Source organism: Natator depressus, chromosome 25 (assembly GCF_965152275.1).
Source record: "Natator depressus isolate rNatDep1 chromosome 25, rNatDep2.hap1, whole genome shotgun sequence".
NCBI lineage: Eukaryota > Metazoa > Chordata > Testudines > Cheloniidae > Natator > Natator depressus.
In genome coordinates, this window is record NC_134258.1 from 10,745,651 (window position 1) to 10,768,949 (window position 23,299).

The 23,299-nt window shown below is 49.3% G+C and overlaps 1 protein-coding gene across 1 annotated transcript; it reads left to right on the plus strand.

Annotated features, from left to right (window-relative positions):
- Nucleotides 1-903: 903 nt before the first annotated feature.
- BSG (basigin (Ok blood group)) lies at nt 904-22,374 on the plus strand. Its single transcript, XM_074939661.1, has 9 exons — nt 904-994; nt 10,580-10,927; nt 12,632-12,791; nt 15,479-15,567; nt 16,069-16,205; nt 16,407-16,680; nt 18,450-18,474; nt 19,258-19,329; nt 21,570-22,374. Exons 1-8 carry the CDS (start codon nt 919-921, stop codon nt 19,313-19,315), a joined length of 1,167 nt encoding a protein of 388 aa, XP_074795762.1. The 5' UTR covers nt 904-918; the 3' UTR covers nt 19,316-19,329; nt 21,570-22,374.
- The last annotated feature ends 925 nt before the right edge of the window (nt 22,375-23,299 follow it).

The window sequence follows — 23,299 nt, forward strand, 5'->3', positions numbered from 1 at the left end:
TTGCTTCTTCATGTAGTGCTGGTGTCATTGACGAAGCCCAATGGAAGTGAGGGATGGGGAACACAGAGAGCGGAGGCGGGGCCTTGCGGAAAGGGGCGGGGCTAGGATGTTTGGTTTTGTGGGATTAGAAAGTTGGCAACCCTAAACCCCTGTCCTGGGGCAAGTGACCAGCCACTTGGTCAGTGATGGAGACAAGCCTGGACATAAGTGTCTGCTCCCTCTGTCCTTCCTCCACCCCCCCACCTGCCTCCCTCATCCCCCTGCCCCCATTCCCTTTGCCCTTCCCCCGTCCTACCTCAACCCCCCCCACGCCCTTCCCCCACCTCTGCCTCCCTCCCTCACCCCCTGCCCCCATTCCCTTTGCCCTTCCCCCGTCCTACCTTAAACCCCTCCCCCACGCCTTTCCCTCACCTCTGCCTCCCTCCCTCACCCCCTGCCCCCATTCCCTTTGCCCTTCCCCCCCACCTGTCTCACCCCCTCCTTCGACTCCCCCTTTCCCTTTGCCCTCCCGCCTCAACCGCCGCCCGCCCTTCCCCCACCCTGCCTGCCTCCCTCCCTCCCTCCACCCCTCCCCCGCAGCAGCCCTTCCTCCCCCCTCATTTGCACCGCACCCTCTCCCTCGCCCCACAGGCGCACGTGACTCTCCTCATGCAGCCCCGCCCCGCCCTGCTCCTTGAGGACAGGGCCCGGAGGGTCACATGTCCCCTCCCGGATTCCGTCCTTCGCTGTTGTCGAAGGTCAGTGGGCGGAACGGTGCTGGGCGAGTGGGCGGGGCGTCCCCCCCCCACACTTCTGCGGCGCGGTGATTGGCCGCCTGGGCGGCGGAGGGGCGGGGCTGGCTGCCGGGGAGTGAGGTGGCTTGGCGCGCGCCCGGCGCGGCTTTTGGCGGGGCCGGTGGAGCAGCGAGCGGCGTCGGCGATGGGGGCGGCCGGGGCCACGGGGCTGGTGCTGCTGGGAGCGCTGCTGTGCGCCGGGAGAGGCGCCTCCGGGGCAGGTAGGGGCCGACTGGGACCCCGCGGGGGGGAGGACTGTGAGGGACCCCGCAGCCAGAGGGGGGGACCCCGCGGTGGGGAGATCTGGGGGGGGACTGTGACCCCCGCGGTGGGAGGGATCTGGGGGGGGACCTCGGGGTTGGAGGGGGGGACGGGGACCCCCGCGGTGGGAGGGATCTGGGGGGGGGACTGGGACCCTTGCATGGGGGGATCTGGGGGGGGGACCCCGCGGTGGGAGGGGGGACGGGGACCCCCGCGGTGGGGAGATCTGGGGGGGACTGGGACACCATGGTTGAAGCCCATGGCAGACCCTGCGGTGGGAGGGGGGACCACCTGTAAGGGGGAGGGGAGACTGGGACCCCCTGGTGGGCGGCTCATGGGGGACCCTACAGCGGAAGGGGAGGGGGGGAGACTGAGACCCAGAAGGGCAGGAGTGAGATCCAGAGGAAAGGGAGGCTTGTGGGGGGACCTTGCCGGGGTTGGGGGGGAAGCAGACTCGTGGGGTGGTTGTGGGTGAGGAGGAGGCCAGGACTCTGATGAGGGGGACCCCGCTGGTGAGGGGAGACTGGGACTCCTCTGGGGGGAGCTCTTGTGGGTGGTGGCAGGTGTTGGAGGGGGAGGCTGGGAACAGAGGGACTGTGGTGAGAAAGTTGGGTATGAGGGGCAGACTGGCTTAAGGCAATTCCCCCACCCTTGCTAAAATAAGGTGGGAACTTCCTGAGTTGGAATACAGAAACCCTGAAGGAGTGGGAGCTTGTCTGGGGCACATGTGAACAGGGGGAGTCCCCCTTGGGGCATGGCACATATGGTCCTTGGGTGAGGGACCTGGCATCCTGGGGGAGCTGCAGCTGGGACTGTTGTGTGTGTCGAGGGCCTATCTCACTCTGGGGTGGGGGCCAGCCAGGAGATGGTACATGGGACTGTTCCTTACTTTCACCCCAAGATAGGATGTGCCCAAACGCAGGGAGATCTGGGATGATTACCCTCTTTCCCTAGGGACATGTACCACCATTTCCCATGATAAAAGAGGGTGGGGGTGGGATTAGGATTAGGGGTGTGGCGGAGACTGTTGTCCCAGGATGGCATCTGAGCTGAGGGAGTGTTGGGAAGCAGGTGTGCATAGTCTCCCCAGGGTGAGCTCACCACCTGCGGGTGGTCCCCAGAGTAAGGCTGTCAAGGAAATGGTGGATGGGATGAGTGGGCTATGTGTAAGATGGTTCCACTCCCCCCAGAAGTGCTGTGAGCTGCCATTTCTCAGCCCATCATCTCCCCTTGGGAGCATGAGTGTACTTGTTGATGGAAACTCTCCCTTAAAATGTTAATCTATAATTAGCATTTTCTGTTTTTAATGGGAAGCTGGTTTCATGCTCTCTCATTTCTCTGTTTTGTTCATTTTGAAATAAAGCAAAAAATAGAGAGAAAACTAAGGAGGCTCCTTGTTGCCAGTCTAGTTACTGTCAGAGCATGAGTTCATCAACAGTAACTGATCTTCAGACTTTAAAACCCTGTAAATGTGTACATGGGACTTCAGTTGGTAATCTGCTAATGGAGCAATAATTCTGCCATTCTGACATGAATCCGATGAAGTGAGCTGTAGCTCACGAAAGCTTATGCTCAAATAAATTTGTTAGTCTCTAAGGTGCCACAAGTCCTCCTTTTCTTTTTGCGGATAGAGACTAACATGGCTGCTACTCTGAAACCTGTAATTCTGCCATATATATCTCTAAGTGTTTATAATGTACCAGTAGTACCTAGGAATGCCTGTGTGGTGGCCATGTTAAAGATGTGCACTAGCGTGATATTGGGCATGGCTAGAAATATGACTGTAAATGAGCCAGGCTTTGGCATTTCCTGCTGCTTTGTGACATTTCAGTTTCCCACCTCTTGTGCTGTTATCAAAGAAGTTTGCTGGATTTATTTACACAGAGCCACGGGTGTGCCTTAGGCCATAGTGGGTTTTAGAGAACAAATAAGACCCAGGACTCTAATTCAAGCCTAACACTGCACAGAGTGATGGGAAATGCTTTGTCCTTCAGGGATTACTGGGTTGGCTTGCAGTTATGGTGTCTTGCCTATTTCACACTTGTGTGGCTGTGGGATCTTTGGTCTGTGTGTGGTTTGTCTAAATCATAAATACATTTGGTACCTCATGAAAACTCAGAGGAGGCAAATATATGGGGGAGAGAAATGCATGGATAGTAATATAATGGCTTTGCTCTCACATTGCCCCACAACAAAACTGCATCTTGTTTACGCAGCAGGATTAAAGGCAGAAAATTGTGTGTTTATCTCTCTCCCCCCTCCCTCCCCAAGCCTTCCATCCCCTAAGGCTTGGGACACAGTGTCCAACAAAGTAAACTAGAACAGCTGATGTTCTGGACTACATATGGGTCATTTGCATTCCTCCCTCCCCATGTTGTATGCATCTGTAGTGAGCTTGAATTCTTCTGTAAAGGACTGACACTAACCCTACACTTTAATACCTAGCACTGCTTTTCAAAATTAAGGTAGTCTGTGGCTCACATGTAGTATGTGACCAGCTAATGTTTGTGCTGCTGTATGTAAAGGTCTCATTTCCCATGAGATGCTTCAGAAATCAGAGTTAGGACACTAACACCTCTCCGTTTCGGCCCCTTCTCTTCCTCCTCCTACCCTGGCAAAGCAGTAAGCTTTGGCTAGCATATATCCTCTCTCCTGCAGATTAATTTGTTCTCTTTCAGGTGCGTCAGAGTACAATGGCTTGGCGAGCAACTGGCGCTTCTAGGCAACCTGTCAGTAGTATCGAACTTTCCTAGCTGGTCTTCTGTAGTCACATGTCTATCCCTTTGGTCAGTTTACATCTGATTTTTTTATGCCAATGTCTTTCTGTGATGTGATTTGTCAAGTATTGGTCTTGCTGTAAACTTGTTCTTTTGCTATTGGGCTTTTTCTGTGCAGCTGTTTTTTTTTTGTTTTTTTGCTTAAGTAGAGGGGTCTCTGTACAGGCAACTTCTTTCCTTCCCTACTCTCCATCAAAACAGCATGCAGTAGCTAACATCTTAACGTCAAGAAGGCTTTGAGGGAGATTCCAATAAACCAGTCCATTCTGCAGTGTGCCCTTAACTATAGTGGGTTTCTGCAATGATATGGATTTTCCTGAGCTTTGTGTTTCCAGCTTCTTCTTTCCCAAGGAATGAGACCATGGGCCACAGTGTCTGATGTCAGCTAGGGTGCCAGCGCTAGGCAAAGCCCTGGAAAAAATAGTTTAGTAGGATAATTCAGGCCACTATTTGGGCAGCTCAGTAGCTTGTTGCTCTGAGAACTGTGTGGTGTGTCAGTATAGTTACATCCTGGCTTCTTTTATTAGAACTTTAAAGGTTACAGAGTGAGTCTGGCTCAAAACAGAACCTTTAAATGGAGCTCAGTAACCTTCCATTTATAGCTTGGTTCTGTTAATGGGACTGGGATGAAAAAAATCATTAAAACTTGAAAGCAGCAAATATAGAAATGTCTGACAGGCTGGTTTGCTGGTCTGTAGTGATGAGTGTGTAGATGAGAGAAATGACTCGAAATTCTCAGATCTAACTCATTGATTCGCACAAAAAATTGTCAAAAACTATCTTGACTGCATTGAGGACATGGATTTAGCTGCTCTTACAAATTCCAGTAGTACATGTGGGCAAATGCTTACAAGTCTTTTTTTCTTCCTATTCAGTTCCTTTATGATTCTGTATGAGGAACTTTCCCTCTTTCCTTATTGAACAAAATTAAGCTCCAAACATTTTATAAGTATGTTAACTTTTTCTAAGAAGTATTGATACTGTACTGAGCCCCCTTGACAATGCCTGGCTGTCCAACCACACTTTATCTTTTCCTTCCTTTGTTGCTGTGTGAGACCCACACAAATAGGAAAATTAAGGGCTATCAATAAACAAAATGAGAGTGGAAGGGGAAGCAAATATTTTTCCTCTATAATCCCTTAATCATGTGTAATGATAGGTTTAAAAGAAAACAGATTTAGACAAATGAGATTTCTGTATGTTAATGGTGACTCTTCTTAGAACTTTGCAGTGCCAAGAAATAATTTTTTGGCTATTCTTATTGGAAAGAACAATTGGTGGTCCCCTCCTAAAATCTGGGCCATGCTAATCCCACACAGAGGTATCTTGTATGCATGCTTGGAACCTGCTGTTCTCTGCCAGATTCATGGGGAAGACTGAGGAATTCTGACTCCCGGAAGTTCTCTCACCTCTCACTTGGGTTACTCATTGGCGCTCCCTGAGGTTCTGTAAAACATTCCACTTGGCTTTGGGGGTGTGGAGGCTGTATCCAGAGCCTCCATCAGTAGCTGGAACATTCACATATCATTTCCTGGACTGTGGAACAAGCGTCAACCCTATAAGCAAAGGGGTTTTCAGTGCTGAAAAGACAATATTCTGCTCTGGGAGAGGATGGCTGCTAGGCTAGCAGATGGCTGCTAGGCTTAGCCAAAGGGCGATGGACAGTCAGCTACATGTGCCAGACTGTTATAATGCAGCAGCTCCTCCCTCAGCTCAGAGGGAGTGACTGTTTTTAGATGAAGGTGACTTTCATGTAGAGAACGTTATTTAGCATGTCATGTGTGGTTTTTTCCTGTGGGGCACAGCAGAGTTTGAACAGGCTGTAAAATGGCAGAGTCTCATACACTCGTGAGTTCTCCGTTGTCAGAGAATGTCCTGTCCTTTTGCTTGCTTGTTACCCCTCCTAGTCCAGGGCCAATGGAAACCAAGCAGTTGACCGTTGCTATTCCAGTGAGTTGATGCTTGTTGTACCTGTATGTTCTACAACAGCAGGAACTCTCATCAGCTCCAGGGAATGCCATATGCTCTCTTGGTGGCTGTCTTATGTTCTAACTCATCCAGTTTGCCCCGGTTAATGCTCGGAGGAGTTTTTGTTACTTCCATAAGCAATAGGGGCGATACCTGGTTACTGCAAGTACTGAAGGGTGTCACATGAGCAATGCAGACCTGCTGAGCTTCTAGCCTGTTTCAATTGTGAATGAGGGGCCCTGTAACTTAAAGAACAATAGTCGTGGAACAACTTATTTTGTCGAGCACTCTGTAGTCAACTTGGATGTGTAGCAGTAACCTTTATTTTAATGGCCCCCATTAAACCAGGCTGTAGTTAAAATGGGACAGGCTCTCACAGGAATGGTGTTCGCTTCCTTGACTCTTCAAAATTAGGTAGTTAAGACTGTTTAATCACAGGCTTGTGATTCAAAGTCAAGCAGTCTTGCAAAATCAAGAGAGATTGCCAGTCACAACACACGAACGTACTTGCCCCTTGTGATCAGGCGAATAAAACCTTGCAAAGCTGTATAAATTACTCTCTACTTATTTAGTAGTAGAAGTGGATCCTCATTAGTTCCTCAGTGCTAGAAGTATGCAAAGCTTGGTGTGTAGAGAGAGTAATATCCTCTGATGCCTTTGTTATATATGCATCTTGTGGAGTCCTTTTGGGGAGGGTGGGGGGAATTCCATTGTACCCACATTCAGGCATCAAAAATGTAGGAGCAGCAAAAATTATTACAGAAATTGCGTACAGAAATCATATTAGAAAGATCCCTCTCCCATATAGTCATATACACACACACACACACTCTCTCTCTCTCTCCCTTCCCCTCCTCTTTCAGGAGTTTACATGATTACGTAAAGGCTGAATTGCGTTCCTGTAGGGAGGCCTGGCAGTACCACCGTTAGCATGCAGGAGAGCTGCGCAGTCTCGAGTGACTGTACAGGATGAATGTGTCATAAATAACCCTAGGTTTTTGATCAATCTTCCTGAAAACCTCCTGACTCAACGCAGTCGTTTTAGCTGACGTCACTCAGTATTTCTGCACTGTCCAAAAATGACTTCTCTAGAAATTAGGTTATTTCCTGCAAAGCAACTGATAGTCCTTGGCAGAGGTTGGGGGGGGAAAGGGGAGGGAATATGTCTATTCTACAGTGGTGCTGCTGTAAGCACCATAGTATAGACACTTCCTATGTTGACGGAAGGTGTCTTTTCCATCTGTAGTTTGTCTGCTTCAGCGGACGAATTCTTCCATTAACCTCGCTGTGTCTACACCGGGTGTTAGGTCGACCTTAGCAATGTGCTCGGGGTGTGAAATTTTTCACCGCCCTGAACAGCGTAGCCAGGTCCATCTGATGTTTTAATTTTAGACCAGGCCTTAAGCAATACTTGCCTCTGAACTGGAACAGTAGCTTCTGGCTCCAAACAGTTAACTGATTGTCTGTAAGCCATTTTACAGCCAAATAATCTGGAGTGGTGCGGTATCTGGCAGGTCTGACTGCTGTGAGGCTATTGATTTACAGATCCATCTGTGCAGAGCTGTTTTTCCAGATCTTGGAAAGGGTGAAATAGGTGAATCCTCTGGACTTTGCTACCTTGAGCACAAAGGAAACAAGTAAGTTCAGGCTCCTACCCTCTAAGCACTCCTGGAGTCTATGTAGCCTTGACTTATGTAACCTTACAAAGTTGAGCTTGTCTGTGCTGAGTGAAAATTACTTCATTCTCTGTATCTTGAGTTGTTAGCAAGTCAGTTTCGTGCCTGGGCTGGTGAATTTGCATGACTACTTTACAGAGCTGCTATTAACTCTCACGTTGTAACTGCCCTTTTTTTCTTAGCTGAAATATCTGAAACTGTCCACAATAGGGTGACTAAGAGCAAGTTTGCAAGAATTTCTGAAGCAGAACAGATCAGCTAGCACCGAGAAGGCTGGCAGATGATGCAGTAATTGGAACGCTGAACAATACCACCCAGTCACCGTGACTGGGGTGAAAGCCGGACTTTGGCCAATTCTAAAGTCTGGTCAACTGACTTTGGAATATGTGAAGGCAAGGGCAGAATTTGCACGTCTCACATGCTGAACATGGGGACGTGTCTTTTTTTATAAAGCACAGAACTCTCTATACAAAAACTTGTTTGCTACATTATAAATGACTCACTTGCCTGTGTTCGTCACCCTTACTCTGTCTGACTGGGGGCTACTGGGTCACTTGTGGACACGGGGTCAATTCCACCCTGGTATGACTAGGTGCAAATGCTGCTTAAGACTGAGAGCAATATCTGCTTACACCAGGGCTGATTTTTAGCCCGTGGTGTGTTATTGATTGGTTCTAGTTTTAAAGGGGCTTGTGTCCAGCCCTCTTCCCTGAAAAAGGTATTTGCTATGATTCAGGATCCTTTTAGGGATAAAAAGTGGTGAGCAATGTGAATCCTTGGCTTTTGTCCCGACCCCAGACCCTTGAAAAGCTCACATTATGGAGTCTTTAAAAGGTTGTTTTTTTTAGTGTGATAGATTAATACTCAAACAGTGGTCTGAGTTCATAGAGCTCTCACCCTTGTTCTAGCCTTGGTGAAGTCATTCAGTCTTCCTGCCTCGCTTTTCCCAATTGTAAGGTAGGGATTAGCTAGTTTGTAGAGTGTTTAGAAGATTTAGAGTGACTGACCGAATTCTACATTAAATTCTTAATCTCATCTAACCTAGAGATGTTTGTTTTTTCGTTTTGATCCAAACATGCTTAAAATTGTGAATAGCTTGATTAATGCCTGCTTTCCTGGTTATCAAAATAGAGAGTATCTTTTTAATGGCAAATTATGCTTGACGCATTCCCCTGGTTATTTGGGGCACTCGCCAAATCACCTTGGAGGGGAGGGATTTCAGCTATGTTTGAATTACCCATATGTATGCACATGAGTTTATCTCATGCCTTTGATCCATTTTCCTACCAATCTGTGGTTAATCAAGGGTTTGATCTCTTCTGTTGGCGCCGTGATCCTGCAGCCATCCTCACTTCCATAATAGTCATATCCCACAGGGCTGTGGCTTCTTTGTAGGATCAGCTAGGAGTAGAATCTGGACTGTGATAAGAGAAACCATATCACTGCACATATGCTGTAATAGTAAAAAGAAAATGTAAACAGATGGCTCAGATTAGGGTGTTTGTAGCCTTTCAAATGCAACATAATTCACTAGCCCTGGTACAAAATTTTCTTGCCCATTCTACACCAAAAGGCTAATGTAATAATACATCTCACTTGCCTGTCTGAATAATCACTCTCCAGGTGAGAAGAATTTTGGAAGTCACTTTATAAATCAGTTTTGCTAGCTCTAGTGTGGAAGCTGGCAGTGGCATAAGTAGGCTCCTGACTCAGTAAAAGAGACAGTGCCTCTCCTATGATCACCTGAAATCATTTGGGTTTTTTTCCTAATGGAAATGCTGCCACCCCCTGTACTAAAGCCATCCTGCTATGTAATAGGCTTGTGGCACACTGGGTCTAAACTCTGCAGCACGGCCCCCTCACTTACGTTACATGCAGCAGCACATCGAAACATCTGTGGCAGCTTTCAGTAAACTCCCAGAAACATGGGATGGTTTTGTAACTGAATTAAATGTGACGAAGATAATTCACCCAGTCCAGAGAATAGGGCATGGGACTGGAAGCAGGTGACTAGAGTCCTATTCCCAGCTGTGCTACTGAACTTGGCTAGTGATGTTCTCTCTCACCTCCCCCACCCAAAAAAACCTCCAAAACTCTGACGTCTCTTTCCCCATTTGCAAAACGGGGGTGATAATGTGCCTCCCACCTTCAAAGTGCCTTGAGCCTTATGAATGACAGGTGACTGGAAGCTTTAGGAGGAAGGGTCTTGGCACCCAAGATGCTGATATTTTGGCGCTGGGGAAGGCACTGCATCTTCCTCTTTACCTCCTGCTTCTGGGCCGGCACAGAGGGGGTCAAGCTCTTAATTCCACTGTAACCTTCAGTGCTAGCCAACCAGTTCCTCTCAAAATATCCAGCACTGCATTTAACAGTGAGGGGTAAGCGCACGACTAGCAGCAGAGTAGTTAACCGTGTTGTCATTAGGTTCCAGAGTCGGTGTCCCTGCCATCCCAATAGAATAGCTGTTGCCTCCCTCTTCTAGGTTCTCTGCATGCTTGGGCAGATAGCACTGCCTCGGTTTCTCTGTTCACATGTGGGGGATGCCCTTTACAGCTGAAAGGGCTAAAAACTTAGCTGCTTCTCTTAAAAATCAAAGCTCAGATTCGGTGGCTGGGGCACATTCTGTTGCAAAAAAATATATACCTGGTCCTGCCGGCTCAGTTTCCAAACTATTTAAGAACTCCGACACGCTTCCAGGTTTCTTTCTCTTCCACCCCTATGGCAACACTTACTTACCTCCATGCTCAACATTAAGTTGACAAGGGCTTGTAGCATTGCTATGCAGGGCAGGTGGAGAGTCCTCACATTTGTGCTAGGGTGCGTAAACAGTGGCTGTTGTGTTACATGCGCCACTCTGAGTAGTGTGTGTGAGCTCCCTGTTCACTGCTGGTTGGGGGCTCTGGTTCGGTAGTAGTCTGTAAAATGCAGACGAGCAGAGCTGGTGGAAAGCATTGTTTTGGGTCGCTATATCTAACAGCGTGGCTGGCTATAGCACACTTGGGGTTGGGGGGAGGTGTGCTTGCCTAAAGCAATAATGTGGTTCACCTTCTTAAAACAGCTAAAATCTGTGTGGCTGAATTCTCTTTGCGCTAATGCTTTGCACTAATACCTCTCCAACTCGTAGCTGGCTTTATAAAGTCACCACTGTCTCAAAAGAAACTGACCGAGGACAGTGTGGAATTGCACTGCGAGGCTCTTGGCAATCCTATCCCTGAGATCCAATGGTGGTTTGAGGGAGATGAGTGGAACGAGACCTATGCTCAGCTCTGGGATGGCGCACGGCAGGACCGTGTCAAAATCAACGCCACCTATAACCTGCACTCTACCAGCACCATCTACATCGCAAACCTCACTATCAACGACTCGGGCACATATGAGTGCCGGGCTAGCAACGACCCCGACCGCAACCACTTGTCGAAGAGCCCCAAAGTCAAGTGGATCCGTTCCCAGGCGAACGTTTTTGTCATCGAACGTGAGTGGCCGCACTGAGACCTTGGCACTTGCTCAGACGCTGTGATGTCTTGAGTGTTTTGCCAGGTCTGTCCCCCGCACTTGTCCTGTGACTTCCTGAAAACTCTCCTCACCCTCCCATCCTGGCTGTAGAACTGAGAGACTCCTATCCTCCTGTGATCCCCTTCACCGTCCGTGATTTGATCCACAGTGGCCCTGCTCAAAAAGGGTTGTGACTTCCCAACCAAAACACGGTCTGACCATCCTGTACCTTTCAGAGCCCAAAGAACTAGAATGTGCTGCTTGTCCTAAGATACCTCTGGTGTCCCAGTGCTGACTTGCAGAATTCAGTCTTGATTCTGCTGGTAGACTCTGCCTTAACCACCACTGACAAACCAGCCCTTCCCTACAGTTCCTTCCAACTTCTGCTCCTGTGACCAGTCTTGCTTTATGCTTTCTTCCTTGCTAGCAGTACGAGCTGTGGGCATCAAATTATTTTTTAGTTTCTGGTGATACAACCATTTTTGAAATGGCCGTATGTGTCTATGTGACACTGATAGTGTGACTGTAGTTATCTGTACTGTGGAAGTGACCAAACTTTCTCACTTAGAGTTAAAAGTCCAATTTTTGAGCTAGAAGAGATCTTTTCCCTCTCAGTAGCTGAAACTTGGACTAATGCATGGAAATCAAATTTAACCTCACTACTGGTTAAATGATGGTATCTTGGCTCTTGAAATCATTGGAACTAAATGGTTGTAGCATTCGCTGTGTGTGTTCTAGGTGATGCAAATGTTCTAGATAATGCAAAGAAATCCAGTGGAAGACAATACTGCTGGAGTAGTTCTTAGCTTTTTTTTTTTTTTTTTTTTTTTTTTTTTTTTTACCATCCTAAGTGCTTTTCAGCCCTGTGTGAAATGTTCCTTCAGTGAGGGCTGGGGTGGGGTGGGAGAGTAGAAGACCTCATGTTTTATATTGGCTGCTTAATAGTTTCCATTGATTGAACTGGTTTCCCAGAGACTCTTTCCTCTCCCTGTGAATAGAACTTTTCCTCTAGTGATCGCTTAGCTGTGTGACAACAGGTTAGATCAACTTTCTTGTCAGACTTCGGAGAGTCAGGATCTGATTCTCCTGTTAAACTTGTGTAAATCCACACAAATCAATGAAGCTACACTGATTTCAGATGTGCAGGCTGGATTCCAGTCTCACAGACTTGCATTGTGTTTCCATCCAAAAAAGGGACTGGACTGTGATCTTCTCTGTTCTATCACCAGGTGAAATTAAATCTCTTAAACCCTGACAGATTCAGGTATGAAAAAATGGAGTTAATGGTAACACTGCTTATAGAACTGTGCCCTTGTAATTGCTCAAATATGCAATGGAAAACTGTGATGGACTATTAAAAACAACTACTCCTGAGAGCACAGGTGCTCCAAACTGTCTAGAGATGGTTTGGCGAGTGATTCTGCCTTGCTCCGCTAAGGGGTGCGAGGAGAACATAGTTGCCTTTTTGCCAAGTGTGATCAAGACTTGGTTGTCTGACTCCTCCTGCACCCTCCCTTGCTGTTACCGTTTATCAGTTACTTATAAGTTGTGAGGGTAAGTGAAAAGCTGGGATGGAGACGGTGAGTGATATAGATGTTTTTTGTTTTAAAGGTCCTAAGGCAGGGGAAACGGCTGCTGAAATTTATAAATGCCACATGGTAACTTAGGTTTGTTATGAATGCAGATCCCACTGTAGAAACCTCCCCAAATGTGTCTTCTGGCTTGGATGTTGTGATTTCCTGTAACATGACCAACCCTCAGTCTCTGATCATGGGCCGTATGTGGAAGAAAGGAGACAAGATCTTGACATCAGATAAGGAAACGTCTGGATATACCTTCTACAAGTAGGTGTCTGAGGGCGTGGGGGAGGGGCAGAAGGGATATTGTTCTTGCTCTGGTCTGTCCCAAGAAAAGTTATATCTAAGGCAGCTGATACTTCAGGTCAGCCAGACCCAAATGGCAATGTTGTGGAACTAACTATGAACATAGGGCAGGTACTTCAGAGAAGGATCCAACCTTGGGGACAATATCAGAATAGGACTAAGATTCATTGAGGCTCAGGACCCCCTTGTTTGCAGAAAACTTGACCATACTCATGCTATCAAAAAGCCTGCCTTCTAAAGCACTGAGCAGGGAAATTTACTTCCTTTCCCCAACCCCATTACACCCAAGCTCCCTGCCAGTGTGCCCCAGAGAGGAAATTCCTTCCCACTTCTAAACTATAGCAGTACAAGATGTAACCTGGCCTCAGGCTATTTACATATCTGGCCTCTATGACTTTGCATCCCTCCTGAACACGCAGTGGGATGGACTGTCTGGTGATAAAAAAACTCTGGAGTTCATGCAACAATTCAAAGGATTGCTGCTGGATTTCCTGGCCTGAAGTGGCAATCGTGAGTGCAGTCAGGGGGTGCTCAGATACAGCCCTGGAGTCCTAAAACTTATCCTGAAGGCCAGGAAGTCCTCTGCAGGACTGGGAAAGTTCGGGTGGGATTTTAGTGCTCCAGCATTGTATAGAGGTGCTGTGTGTGTCGGGGCCTGAGAGATGAGGTTCTGGTCCCAACTTGGCAACTGTCACATCTCGCACCGATGGAGAGACTGGGACTTGCCCAGTAGGCGAAAGGCATATTTAAAAGTATGTATTCCAGTGCCCTCAATTCGTTCCTTCTGACTTGTCTGCCTTGTTGACTTTGGGCAGAACCGCGACAGCTAGGTTCCTTGTGATAAGCTTTGGGAAATGGCTTTGATGAAAATCAAGTGTTCGAAGGCACTCAGACAAACCAAGCCAGCATTCCCACTCTCTGGACAGGAAGTGAATGGTCCCACTGCTGGAGAGGGCCACATGTGGTGCAGGAGGCTCCAGGATATGTTTTGTTTGTCTGCACTTGAGTCGGGAAAGATTTTCCTGCGCAGTCCTCCTCTGGTATGCTTCCAGGGTCCTGTCCGCTGTCCCCAGAGAGCTGCCCTGTTAGTTACAACGGAGCGGGAACTGGAATACCAGCCCCATTGTAACGAGGCTACAAGCTTTCCAGTCTCGTTACCATCAGCCCCTGCTGGCACTGGCCCAGCCAGCCAGAGAGGCATCATGTCCTTTTGTACGGCAGAGCTGACGTGCTTCTCTCCCCATAGCAACAGGGAGCTGAACAAGGATTAAAGTATTTCTAACCCAGCCTCCCTCATGTGACCTCAATTCCTTAGCTTGAGTGGCTTTTGGAAGGGGGAAAGCTCCGAGTGCAGCAGCACTAACAAACCGCCCATTGTCTCTGTGCAATAACAGCACTAAAATTCGGCCCCCCGCATTGGGCATCACCACGGTGCAGAATCGAGTGTTTGTTGTGAGGCAGCTTTAATCCATCAAATCCTGTCACTGCAAACCCCCCAAGACACAAACGGCAGGTTCTGGATTCGGGCGGGATTATTCTGCCCTGATCTGATTTTCTTACTTTTGAAATCCGCTGCATTGCCCCACGTGCAGCCCTGGCTTGGTGGGCATTTCTGAACGGGAACTGAGCAGCCACTCCCCAGTAACTTTCTTTTAAACCCATTCTGCTGCCTCTTTAGCTGTCTGATTTGCAGAGTGGTCATGGGATTGATGTCACATGAGAGGTGGGACAGTGTATCTGGAGGCTTGCTAACTTGGTTATTCACTTTTATTTTGTGGTTGCACGTCTTGTGATAGCTTTGCGCCACTGAGTTCATTTTAAGTTAGCCTCTGAGACCTTTGCTGCTTGAAAGAAAGAGGAGCATGCTGGAGATAGTTTACACTGAATACAACCTCACTTCTGGTGCTTCAGAACTTTGGTTTTGCTGACTAGTTTTGTCCTGTTATTCACAGCTCCACATTAACTGCAGAGTAAAGAAAACTCAGTCTGATTGCCTAGGATGTGTCTACACTACAATTAGACACCCCAGGCCGAGCCAGCTGACTCAGGCTTGCATGGCTCAGGCTAAGGGGCTAGGATCACCTCACAATTTTTGAGATCCTGGGCTCCAACGCAAGCCCAAATGTCTACACCATAATCAAAGAGCCTCTCATCCCGAGCCCCATGAGTCTGAGTCAGCTGGCACGGGCCAGCTGTGAGTGTCTAACGGCAGTGTAGACATGCCCTTGGTGGGTGAAGGGGCATAGATAGGAAGGAGTGGATGGTGGGTTTACAGGTTCATCTGTCTGGGTAGGAACTTAAAACCAAGCAATCTGGCCTGGGTGGACAATTCCGTGAGTTGACAGACCTTAGGCCCAGTACAGGTTAAGGGCATGGGGGAGCAGGGGAGGGAAGGCTTGTACTGGGGCTTCCGCTAAACATATGGATGGGCTTAAATATTTTTTAGCTCCAATTCAAGTGCCTAAGCAGAAAAATCAGCCTGTGTCTCTTGCCCATAGGTAAAAGGTCAGCCCTGCTTCCTACAGCCTGGAGTTGGCTGTTCCTTTCCAGCCTCTGAACTAATGACAGGATGGTCTCCCTGCTCCTGGTAGTGTGACAGGCCATGACATCCCCTAAATCTCCCTGCTTATGTCCCTTTCTTCTTACAGAATAGGGGAGGTGAATGCAGACAGCTCAGGGGTGTACGAGTGTGTCTTCGAAACAAACCCCCCTGTGAGTAGGACTCTGTACGTGACAGGTAACTATTTTAGTATCTCCTCTAGGGTAAGGGGAGTGGGCAGATGTGCTCTCTCAGCTCTGGCAATTTACAGCTGCTTCTGGTAGTAAATGGGGAAGGAATGGGATAGATTCCTACTAGGCAGCTTCTTCTAGAGTTAGTATCAAGCAGCTTGTAAACGGAACAGTGGCTGCCTGGGGAAGCAGAACCAAAGGTGCATCAACCCTCTGCCTTTCTGAACAAAGGGAATGATCCCCATGGATATATGAACAGGGGCTGAAGAGATCTAATAGCTGACCAGGTGGTCTTGAGCCATGAATCTCTCATCGCCTGTTTGGGAAGCACCTTGAATGCTCGGCCTTCTGAGAGAAGAGCTGGGGGATGGGAGCCAGAGGCCTGTTTCTCAGACTGACGTACAAGCCTATGGCTACTTTGCCCAGGACGCTGGCTCACTGGCCTACAGCACTCGCAGCCCACGCAGGCTGGCCAAATCCCTCTTGTCTGAGCTGCCTTTCTCTGCAGTTAAGCCACACGTGACGGCCTACAAGAAATCCGAGCATGGGAACGAGGGGGACACTGGTATTCTGATCTGCAAGTGTAACTCATATCCTCCTGTTAGTCAGTGGACCTGGTACAAGATCAAAGACGGTGTGAATGAGGTGAGCATCTTGGGGGACCTCTCTTCCCGGAGGAGTGGTGGGGAGGCGGGGTAGCTTATCTCTCACCTGGAGCTGTAACTCTGAGGTAGGCAGCTCCAGAGGCGCCTCAGTGAGCGAGGCGGGTCTGTGTGGGGTGGAATTGCTAGTAGTACAGTCATGAGAGGCTGCCCCTGACCGTTTGCTTCCTCCCCCGGCTTCCAGCCCATCATCAATGGCACAGAGCAGTTCATCATCAAGTCCAGCGGGAACAAGACGGAGCTGCGCGTTGCTAACCTGGACATCGAGAAGGACCCGGGCGAGTACCTCTGCAACGCCACCAACGACTTGGGCACCGATGGCGCCGTCGTGGGCCTGCGGGTTCGTAGCCGCCTGGCAGCGCTCTGGCCCTTCCTGGGCATTGTGGCCGAGGTGCTGGTTCTTGTCACCATCATCTTCATCTATGAGAAAAGGAGAAAGCCGGATGAGGTTCTTGATGGTAAGGTGCACCTGGGGTCGTCGGACTCTGGGGTTTAGGGGTCGTGTCTATCCCAGGAACTCTGCAGCATATGGGTGTAACCGTTCTGATTAGGGTGGGGATGAAAGTGTCTTGATTTCAGAGGGGGCTTCCCCACTTGCAGAGATGCTTCTGGAGGGGTTTCTGATCAGATGTTAAGGGCGAAAACTGCTCTGCTCAGTGCCTCCTGCCCCAGCCAGGGATAGATACGGCCTCTGATTGGAGGTGTTGGCTAAACTCATCTCTGATCATAGCCAGAAGGCTGAGATCCTCCTCACCTCTTCATAGCACAGTGATGTCATGTTGGTAGTAGCCAATCACATTGCAGAGAATAAATTACTCAGCTACGTGTATTGTGGATCATCTGATTGGAAACCCTTGAGCAGACGTTACCAAGAACTTCTGAAGGGGGGATTATAAATTCCTAAAAACTAGCTGCAGACCAGTCAGTTCTGGCTCTGTAAAAAGATGCCTCAAACTCTGGCCCTCTGATGAAGGGAATTGCAAGAAGCTTATCATGAGCCAGCGCAAAGGCTTGGCCTGGAAGGTTATGTGATGGTGGGTTTCTGGGATGGTGGAGAACATGGCTGTGAGCAATGTCCCTGCTGGCATTATCTTTCCACTCTCTTCCCTCCTCTGCTGCTGGGTGGGACCTCACATGGTAAGTGGAAGAGACAGTTCCAGCTGTCCCTCTGCATCAGTCCTCTCACCAGCTGCGTGTAATTGCAGTACCCTGGGCCTTACCGCTGGGCAGCACGTGGGGGAAGTGTGGACCATGGAAATGATGGCACACAGCCCTCTCCTGTTAGAGGGTGGCAGATTCCAATGAACTGGTGAAAGGTCTGAGCAAGTCAGGTGACACCAGAGATGTCTTTCCCTAGTTACAGTGCTGTTGATGTAGCCAGAGCACTGTGTTTGGCAGAATGTGTATAGGGCAGGGGCACGGTACCTCTGATGCTCCCCCCACTTTCCTGAAAGTCTATTTAATTTAATGCAATCTTCGCTTGCTGTCAGGGTCTGTGAATGTCCGTGCTTGGGCTCTGGGACATGCGGCTGGATCAACGGGGCTGCAGTATTTGAGGCAGGAAACAGGTGTAATTGTGGCTCTGCTGCTGACTTAGGCAAGTCACGCCAGCTCTGTGCCAGAGAGGAATAATACCTCTTGGGAGTGGCTGAGGGTTGGTGTTGTTTTTTTTTTTTTTTTTTTTGTGCCCAGCACACTGAAGTTGTGAAGGCTGCTTACACTCCAGCCTTGACTGTTGGTTGGTAAACAGCTGCCCAGCCATTGCTTCACGGATCCCCAGCAGTGTGGCCTTCAGATCCACCTCAGTTACTGTGGTACAAGAATTCCCCTGGGTTGGGGGAGGAGTTTAGTTGTCCTCGGCAGCTATTGGTCCTCAGGGATCCCATAAAGGGACATCCCTGGGACAGCCAAGCCCACTACTTGCCAAAAAACAGGTGACCACCTCAGAACAATACAGCTCTTGCTGCTTCTGGCCCTTAAATTCACATCCCTATACCCTGGTGAAGTGACAGCTATATTGCCTGTTGGGAGGCTCAGGATGGGATGGCATCTTACCTGTAATCATGCAGCAGCCTCTAGAGAATGGCCTGTTCAGAATGCTGGCTCTTAAGGGTCAGGGATCGGTGGCTGGGTGGGGTGTACAGGACGTGATGTTTGGCTAAAGGCTGCATCCTGACCTGCAACCTGATTTCTTTTTCCTTCTTACCATGCGATCCTGGGCCTGAAGATGATGATGGAGGGTCTGCACCACTGTGAGTACCAACTCTCTTCTTATATGACATGCTTGTACAGATGCAGTGGTGTGCTTTGCATACGTGTGGGCATGAACAAACTGGCTAGTTGCCCTAGTGAAGTGGTTCTCAACCAGGGGTACACATACCCCAGGCGGTACGCAGAGGTCATCCGCTCATCTAGCTATTTGCCTAGTTTTACAACAGGCTGCATAAAAACCACTTACAAAGTCAGGACAAATTAAAATTTCATACAGACAATGACTTGTTCATACTGTTCTGTATACCATACACTGAAATGTAAGTATAATATTTATATTCCAATGGATTTATTTCATAATTATATGGTAGAAATGAGAAAGTCAGCCATTGTTCAGTACTAGTGTGCTGTGACACTTTTGTGTCTGATTTTGTAAGCAAGTAGCTCTTAAGTGAGATGAAACTTGGGGGTATGCAAGACAAATGAGACCCCTGAAAGGGGTACAGTTGTCTGGAAAGGTTGAGAGCCATTGCCCTAGTGAGCCAACAGGCTACCAGAAACGCCTTCCAATTGCTTGTCATCAGTGTGGTCTTTATTCACGGTGTTCAGTTGGGAACAGTAACGTAGCAGACTTCTTTCATGTTCAGATGGCTCATAACCGTATCCTGCTGTGTCCTGTCTTTACATCTGTCCACTTTAGATCCGTACTTCACCAGTGGGGAGGGAGTTGGCTCTTAGCTCTCTACGCAGCCAGGCAGTTTCTTCTTTGTTGTGCTAAGTCGTCCTGGCTCTCCTCTCACTGTCTTCTCTCCCCCTTTTCCTAGGAAAAGCAATGCCCCAAACCACAAGGACAAGAACGTCCGCCAGAGAAACGCTAACTAGGAGCGGGCGGTCAGGTGAGGCATCTCAGCAACAACCTCAACCCTCAGCTGGCTGCACTTTGCAGAACGCAGTGTGGCTTGCTCTCCCAACCAGTGCTGAGGCCTTGGCTCTGGCCCCCAACACCACCTGCTGAACTCCTCTTGCTGGAAGCATAGGCTGCTCCAGCCCTGGGTAACTGATTGTGAGGTCTGGCGCCACCCATTGGGAGCTAGTGGATGCAGAGGGGCAGCAGCAGCCAAAGCCCCTGACTGAGGGAGGAAATGGGAAACAGTGGGTACTTCCAGCTTCGCAGGGGTCCATGTGCTGGTGATCCAGAGCCATTGTATCAAAGGGACACTGGTTTAAAAAAAAACAAAAAACCCTTGCCCCTCAATGAATAGCCAAAATCATTAACACTGGGGAAAGGCTCCTCACTTAAGCTCCTTTGCCCAACTGCAGGGCCTCAGGCACTGGTGCGCCTCGCTCTTTCCTGTTCTCCGCCTGTGACATGTCATAGTCTAGTGTCTGGTGGGCTATAATACTTGGGTCTCATTTCGGTTGTTGGGTTTAGTGTGCAGGTGCTGGGTGGCGTTGGTGGCCTGTGATTCACAGGCAGTCAGACTAGATGATCCGGTGGTCCCTTCTGGCCTTAAACGGACTCTAACGATCGCCTGTTGTAACAACGCCTGTGCTAGGCACAGCGGCAGAGTAACGCAGTCACTGCCCCGAGGAATTGAAGTAGACAAAAGGTGGGAGAAAGGATGATCCTCTCTATCTTGGAGAGGGAACGAAGGCACAGAGACTTAGGCCTTGTCTACACTGTTGCTGACAAAACAGGGGAGGTGTATACCCTACAAAGCTACTTTTGGCCGTAAAACTCAGCTGTTTTGCCAACAAAATAAAATCACCTCAGCGAGAGGCATAAAGCCTTTTGCCGCAAATTTAAATCGACAAAGCTTCAGCGTAGACACTGCTGTTTGTTTTGTCCACAGAACTGGCCTCGCCAGGATCCCACAATGCCTGCACTGACCGCCCTGCTCACTGTTTTGATCCCTGCAGGCATGCGCCCCTCCCCTTTCAAAGCCCCTGGGAAGCTGAGCCTGTGTTCTGTTTGGGGAACAAAGAGCAAATCATTAGTGTGGAATGCTCCTGGTCTGCCTTGCACTAGGAACATGGCAGCAGGCAGCCTGCTGCTGCAAGGGGTGTTGGGGGGGAGACAGACTGCTGCGCTGATTTGCCATCCCTCAGCACCGACAGCTCACAGAGCTCCTCAGGATGCCGCTCCCAGCGGGAATCACAGAACCATAGGCAGGCAGAGCAGGCTGCTTTGGGAGAGACTGCTGTGCTGAGCAGAGCCAGGGGCTTGTGTGTGGGGGGTGGGGGGGTGGGGGGGTCATTTTCCCCCTGCCTCAGCATAAGATGGTCAGCCTGCTGTCTCCCCTGCCACGCCACTCTCCTCTCTCCCCCCCCCCCCCCCTTCAGTTGAAAAAGCGGCTGACAATCTACTAGGATGCCCTGGCATGAAGGGATTGAGAAACCTGCATCATGTGATGCTCCCCTGCCCCATGAGGCATTGCAAACCCTTCCCAAAGCACCCTGGAGCCAGTCGCACAGTGGGATCGCTACCCCCGGGGCACTGCTTTCTGTGTCATTGCAAGAGCTGCTCGTGTGGATGCCCTCTGCCGACACAAGGCGCTAGTGTGAACACGCCAGTGATTTTAATTGAAGTGCCATAACTTTTGCCGACATAACTTTGTAGTGTAGACAAGGCCTTAGGGTGTGTCTGCGCCACAGCTTGGGGGGTGCTTCCCAGTGCAAGTGAACCACCATGCGAGCCCATTTTGAACTCGGATGCTAACAATAGCAGCGTGGCTGCGGCAGCCCAGACTAGCCACATCGGTATGGAACCAGGGGGTTGTATTCCGTTGATTAGCTCGTGCCACTCCGGCCACACTGTTTCTAGCCCACTGGCTCGAGCAGAGCTAGTGAGTGTCTGTTTACCCACACTGGAAAGCAGCCTCCCCGCTGCTGTGTAGACGGATCCTAAGTGATTTGCCTGACACCGCGCACACAGTGACAGAACTGGACGTCGAGCCTTGATCTCCTGAGTCCCAGTCCAATGCCTTCCCCACAAGGCCATCTTCTCTCTGGCTGTACTAGTTAAACCATTGTACTGCCTATGAGTGCAGCACCCCCCGCAGCTGTCTGAAATAACACTGCCTGGGTTGGGGACGTCCCAGCAATGGCTAACTGGCTTCTCTCTCTCTCCTGTCAGGTGACGTGTAGCTGAGAAGATCACCTGGATGTTTTGTTTTGCAAAGTAACACTAAGAATATCCTAGGACGTCCTTGCAATTCAGTTACTTCACTTTTTAAAGAAACAAACTTAAGTTGTAGCTTCTAAAATACACACTTTTTTTTTAAAAAGAGCAGTGGGAGGGTTTTTCTACCTGTAAACTTTAGCCCCTTTGTTGCTGGTAGTCTTTGGTCACTGGCGGTCTTTTTTTTTGTCCTAGATCTCAGTGTTGGTGCAGGGAGGGCAAGGTGGGAGTGTGACTTGTGTGGTGTCTTGCTGACTTTATGCAGTGTGTAAAATTAATCTGGAGAGAAGGTGGTGTGGACGGGAGGGATTGGAGTGTGTCTGCAGACACTGCGCTTCCCCGGAGTCAAAGTGCATCTGCCCACCTTTCCTGATTTCTGGTCGGAGGCCCTGCAGGGAGCTAAAGAGAGAACTGACGTCTCCATGTAGGTGAGCACGTAGGTGAGCGTGAACCTTGGATGCAGTCCGCATGCCGTGTCTTCCCAGGAGCCCTGTCATCCTGCCCTGCTTTGTGCATGTCAGGGAGAAACTGTTTCAATGACCTTTCAGAGGAGACCTGATCCAACCCAAAGGGGTGGGAAGTCAGTTATGCACTAGCTATAAGAGATACTTTACAGAGCTAGGATTGGGTGGCGTATGTGCTCCCACTCAGGAGCACCTCTCTGTGGCACCAAAGGGGGTGTCTGGCTCCTGGGAAATCCTCTGATATTTGCAGGAACCTCCCTCCCCCTTTCCTGCAATTGATCAATGCCATAGCTATTCTCACAGGCTTCCTGTCCCATTGTCTCTCAGCAGGGCTGCTTTATTTACCCTCTTAAACAACAAAGACAACTTAGGGGGTAGCTTTTAAAGCTGGAAACTGAGCAAATGTGACTAGTTAACTTATTTCACACTGTTTTGTTAGTCTCTTTTTAAATGTCTCTACACTGGGGGGGGGGGGGAGGCGGGGGGGGGGCTGAATCTTGGAGTGATTGCAGGGCTCATGTTCAGATCTGCCAGGGAGCAGATTCACTGCATGTTTCCTTGTGCTCGAGCCATCTCAGTGTTTCTCTGACTAGACGCCTGCGAGCGGACGAATGCACCACACAGTTTGTATTCATCACCTGTGTTGTTGGGTTAGCATTGAAATATTCTGTCTGTTATCAAACTTCACAAATAAAGATAAGTCCTTTTTCTGTTCCCACTTGTGTGGATTCTGATTCCTGCGTTCAGCTCCTGGAAGGCCAGCAGCGATCAGGGCAGGGCAACTCTGCTCTGCAGTGTAATGCACCTTCGGCCTCTGTCACTGGCTCCTCTCAGCAGAGATTTCTGTGGTTGGGAGACACGGGGTCAGACCTTGACTTCAGGCTGGTTGGACTTGAATCCCCAAATGCTTATGGCTTGCATTGCATAATCATCCCTAGCTCTTACAGAGCGCTTTTCATTGGTACATCTCAAAGCACTTTGCCAATGGAAGTAAATATTATTCCCCATTTTATAGATGGGGAAACTGAGACATGTACTGATGAAGAGTGACTTTCCCAAGCTCACCCTACGGGCTAATAGCGGAGCTGGGAATAGAACCTAGGTCTCTTGAGTGCATCTCCTGGGATCCCTTCTGCCACAGGCCCACGTAAGGTGAAGTGTTGGGTTCCTTTTGAGAGGCACATTCTCCCCTGCCTCTTCTGGAGCTGTGGATCCTACGTG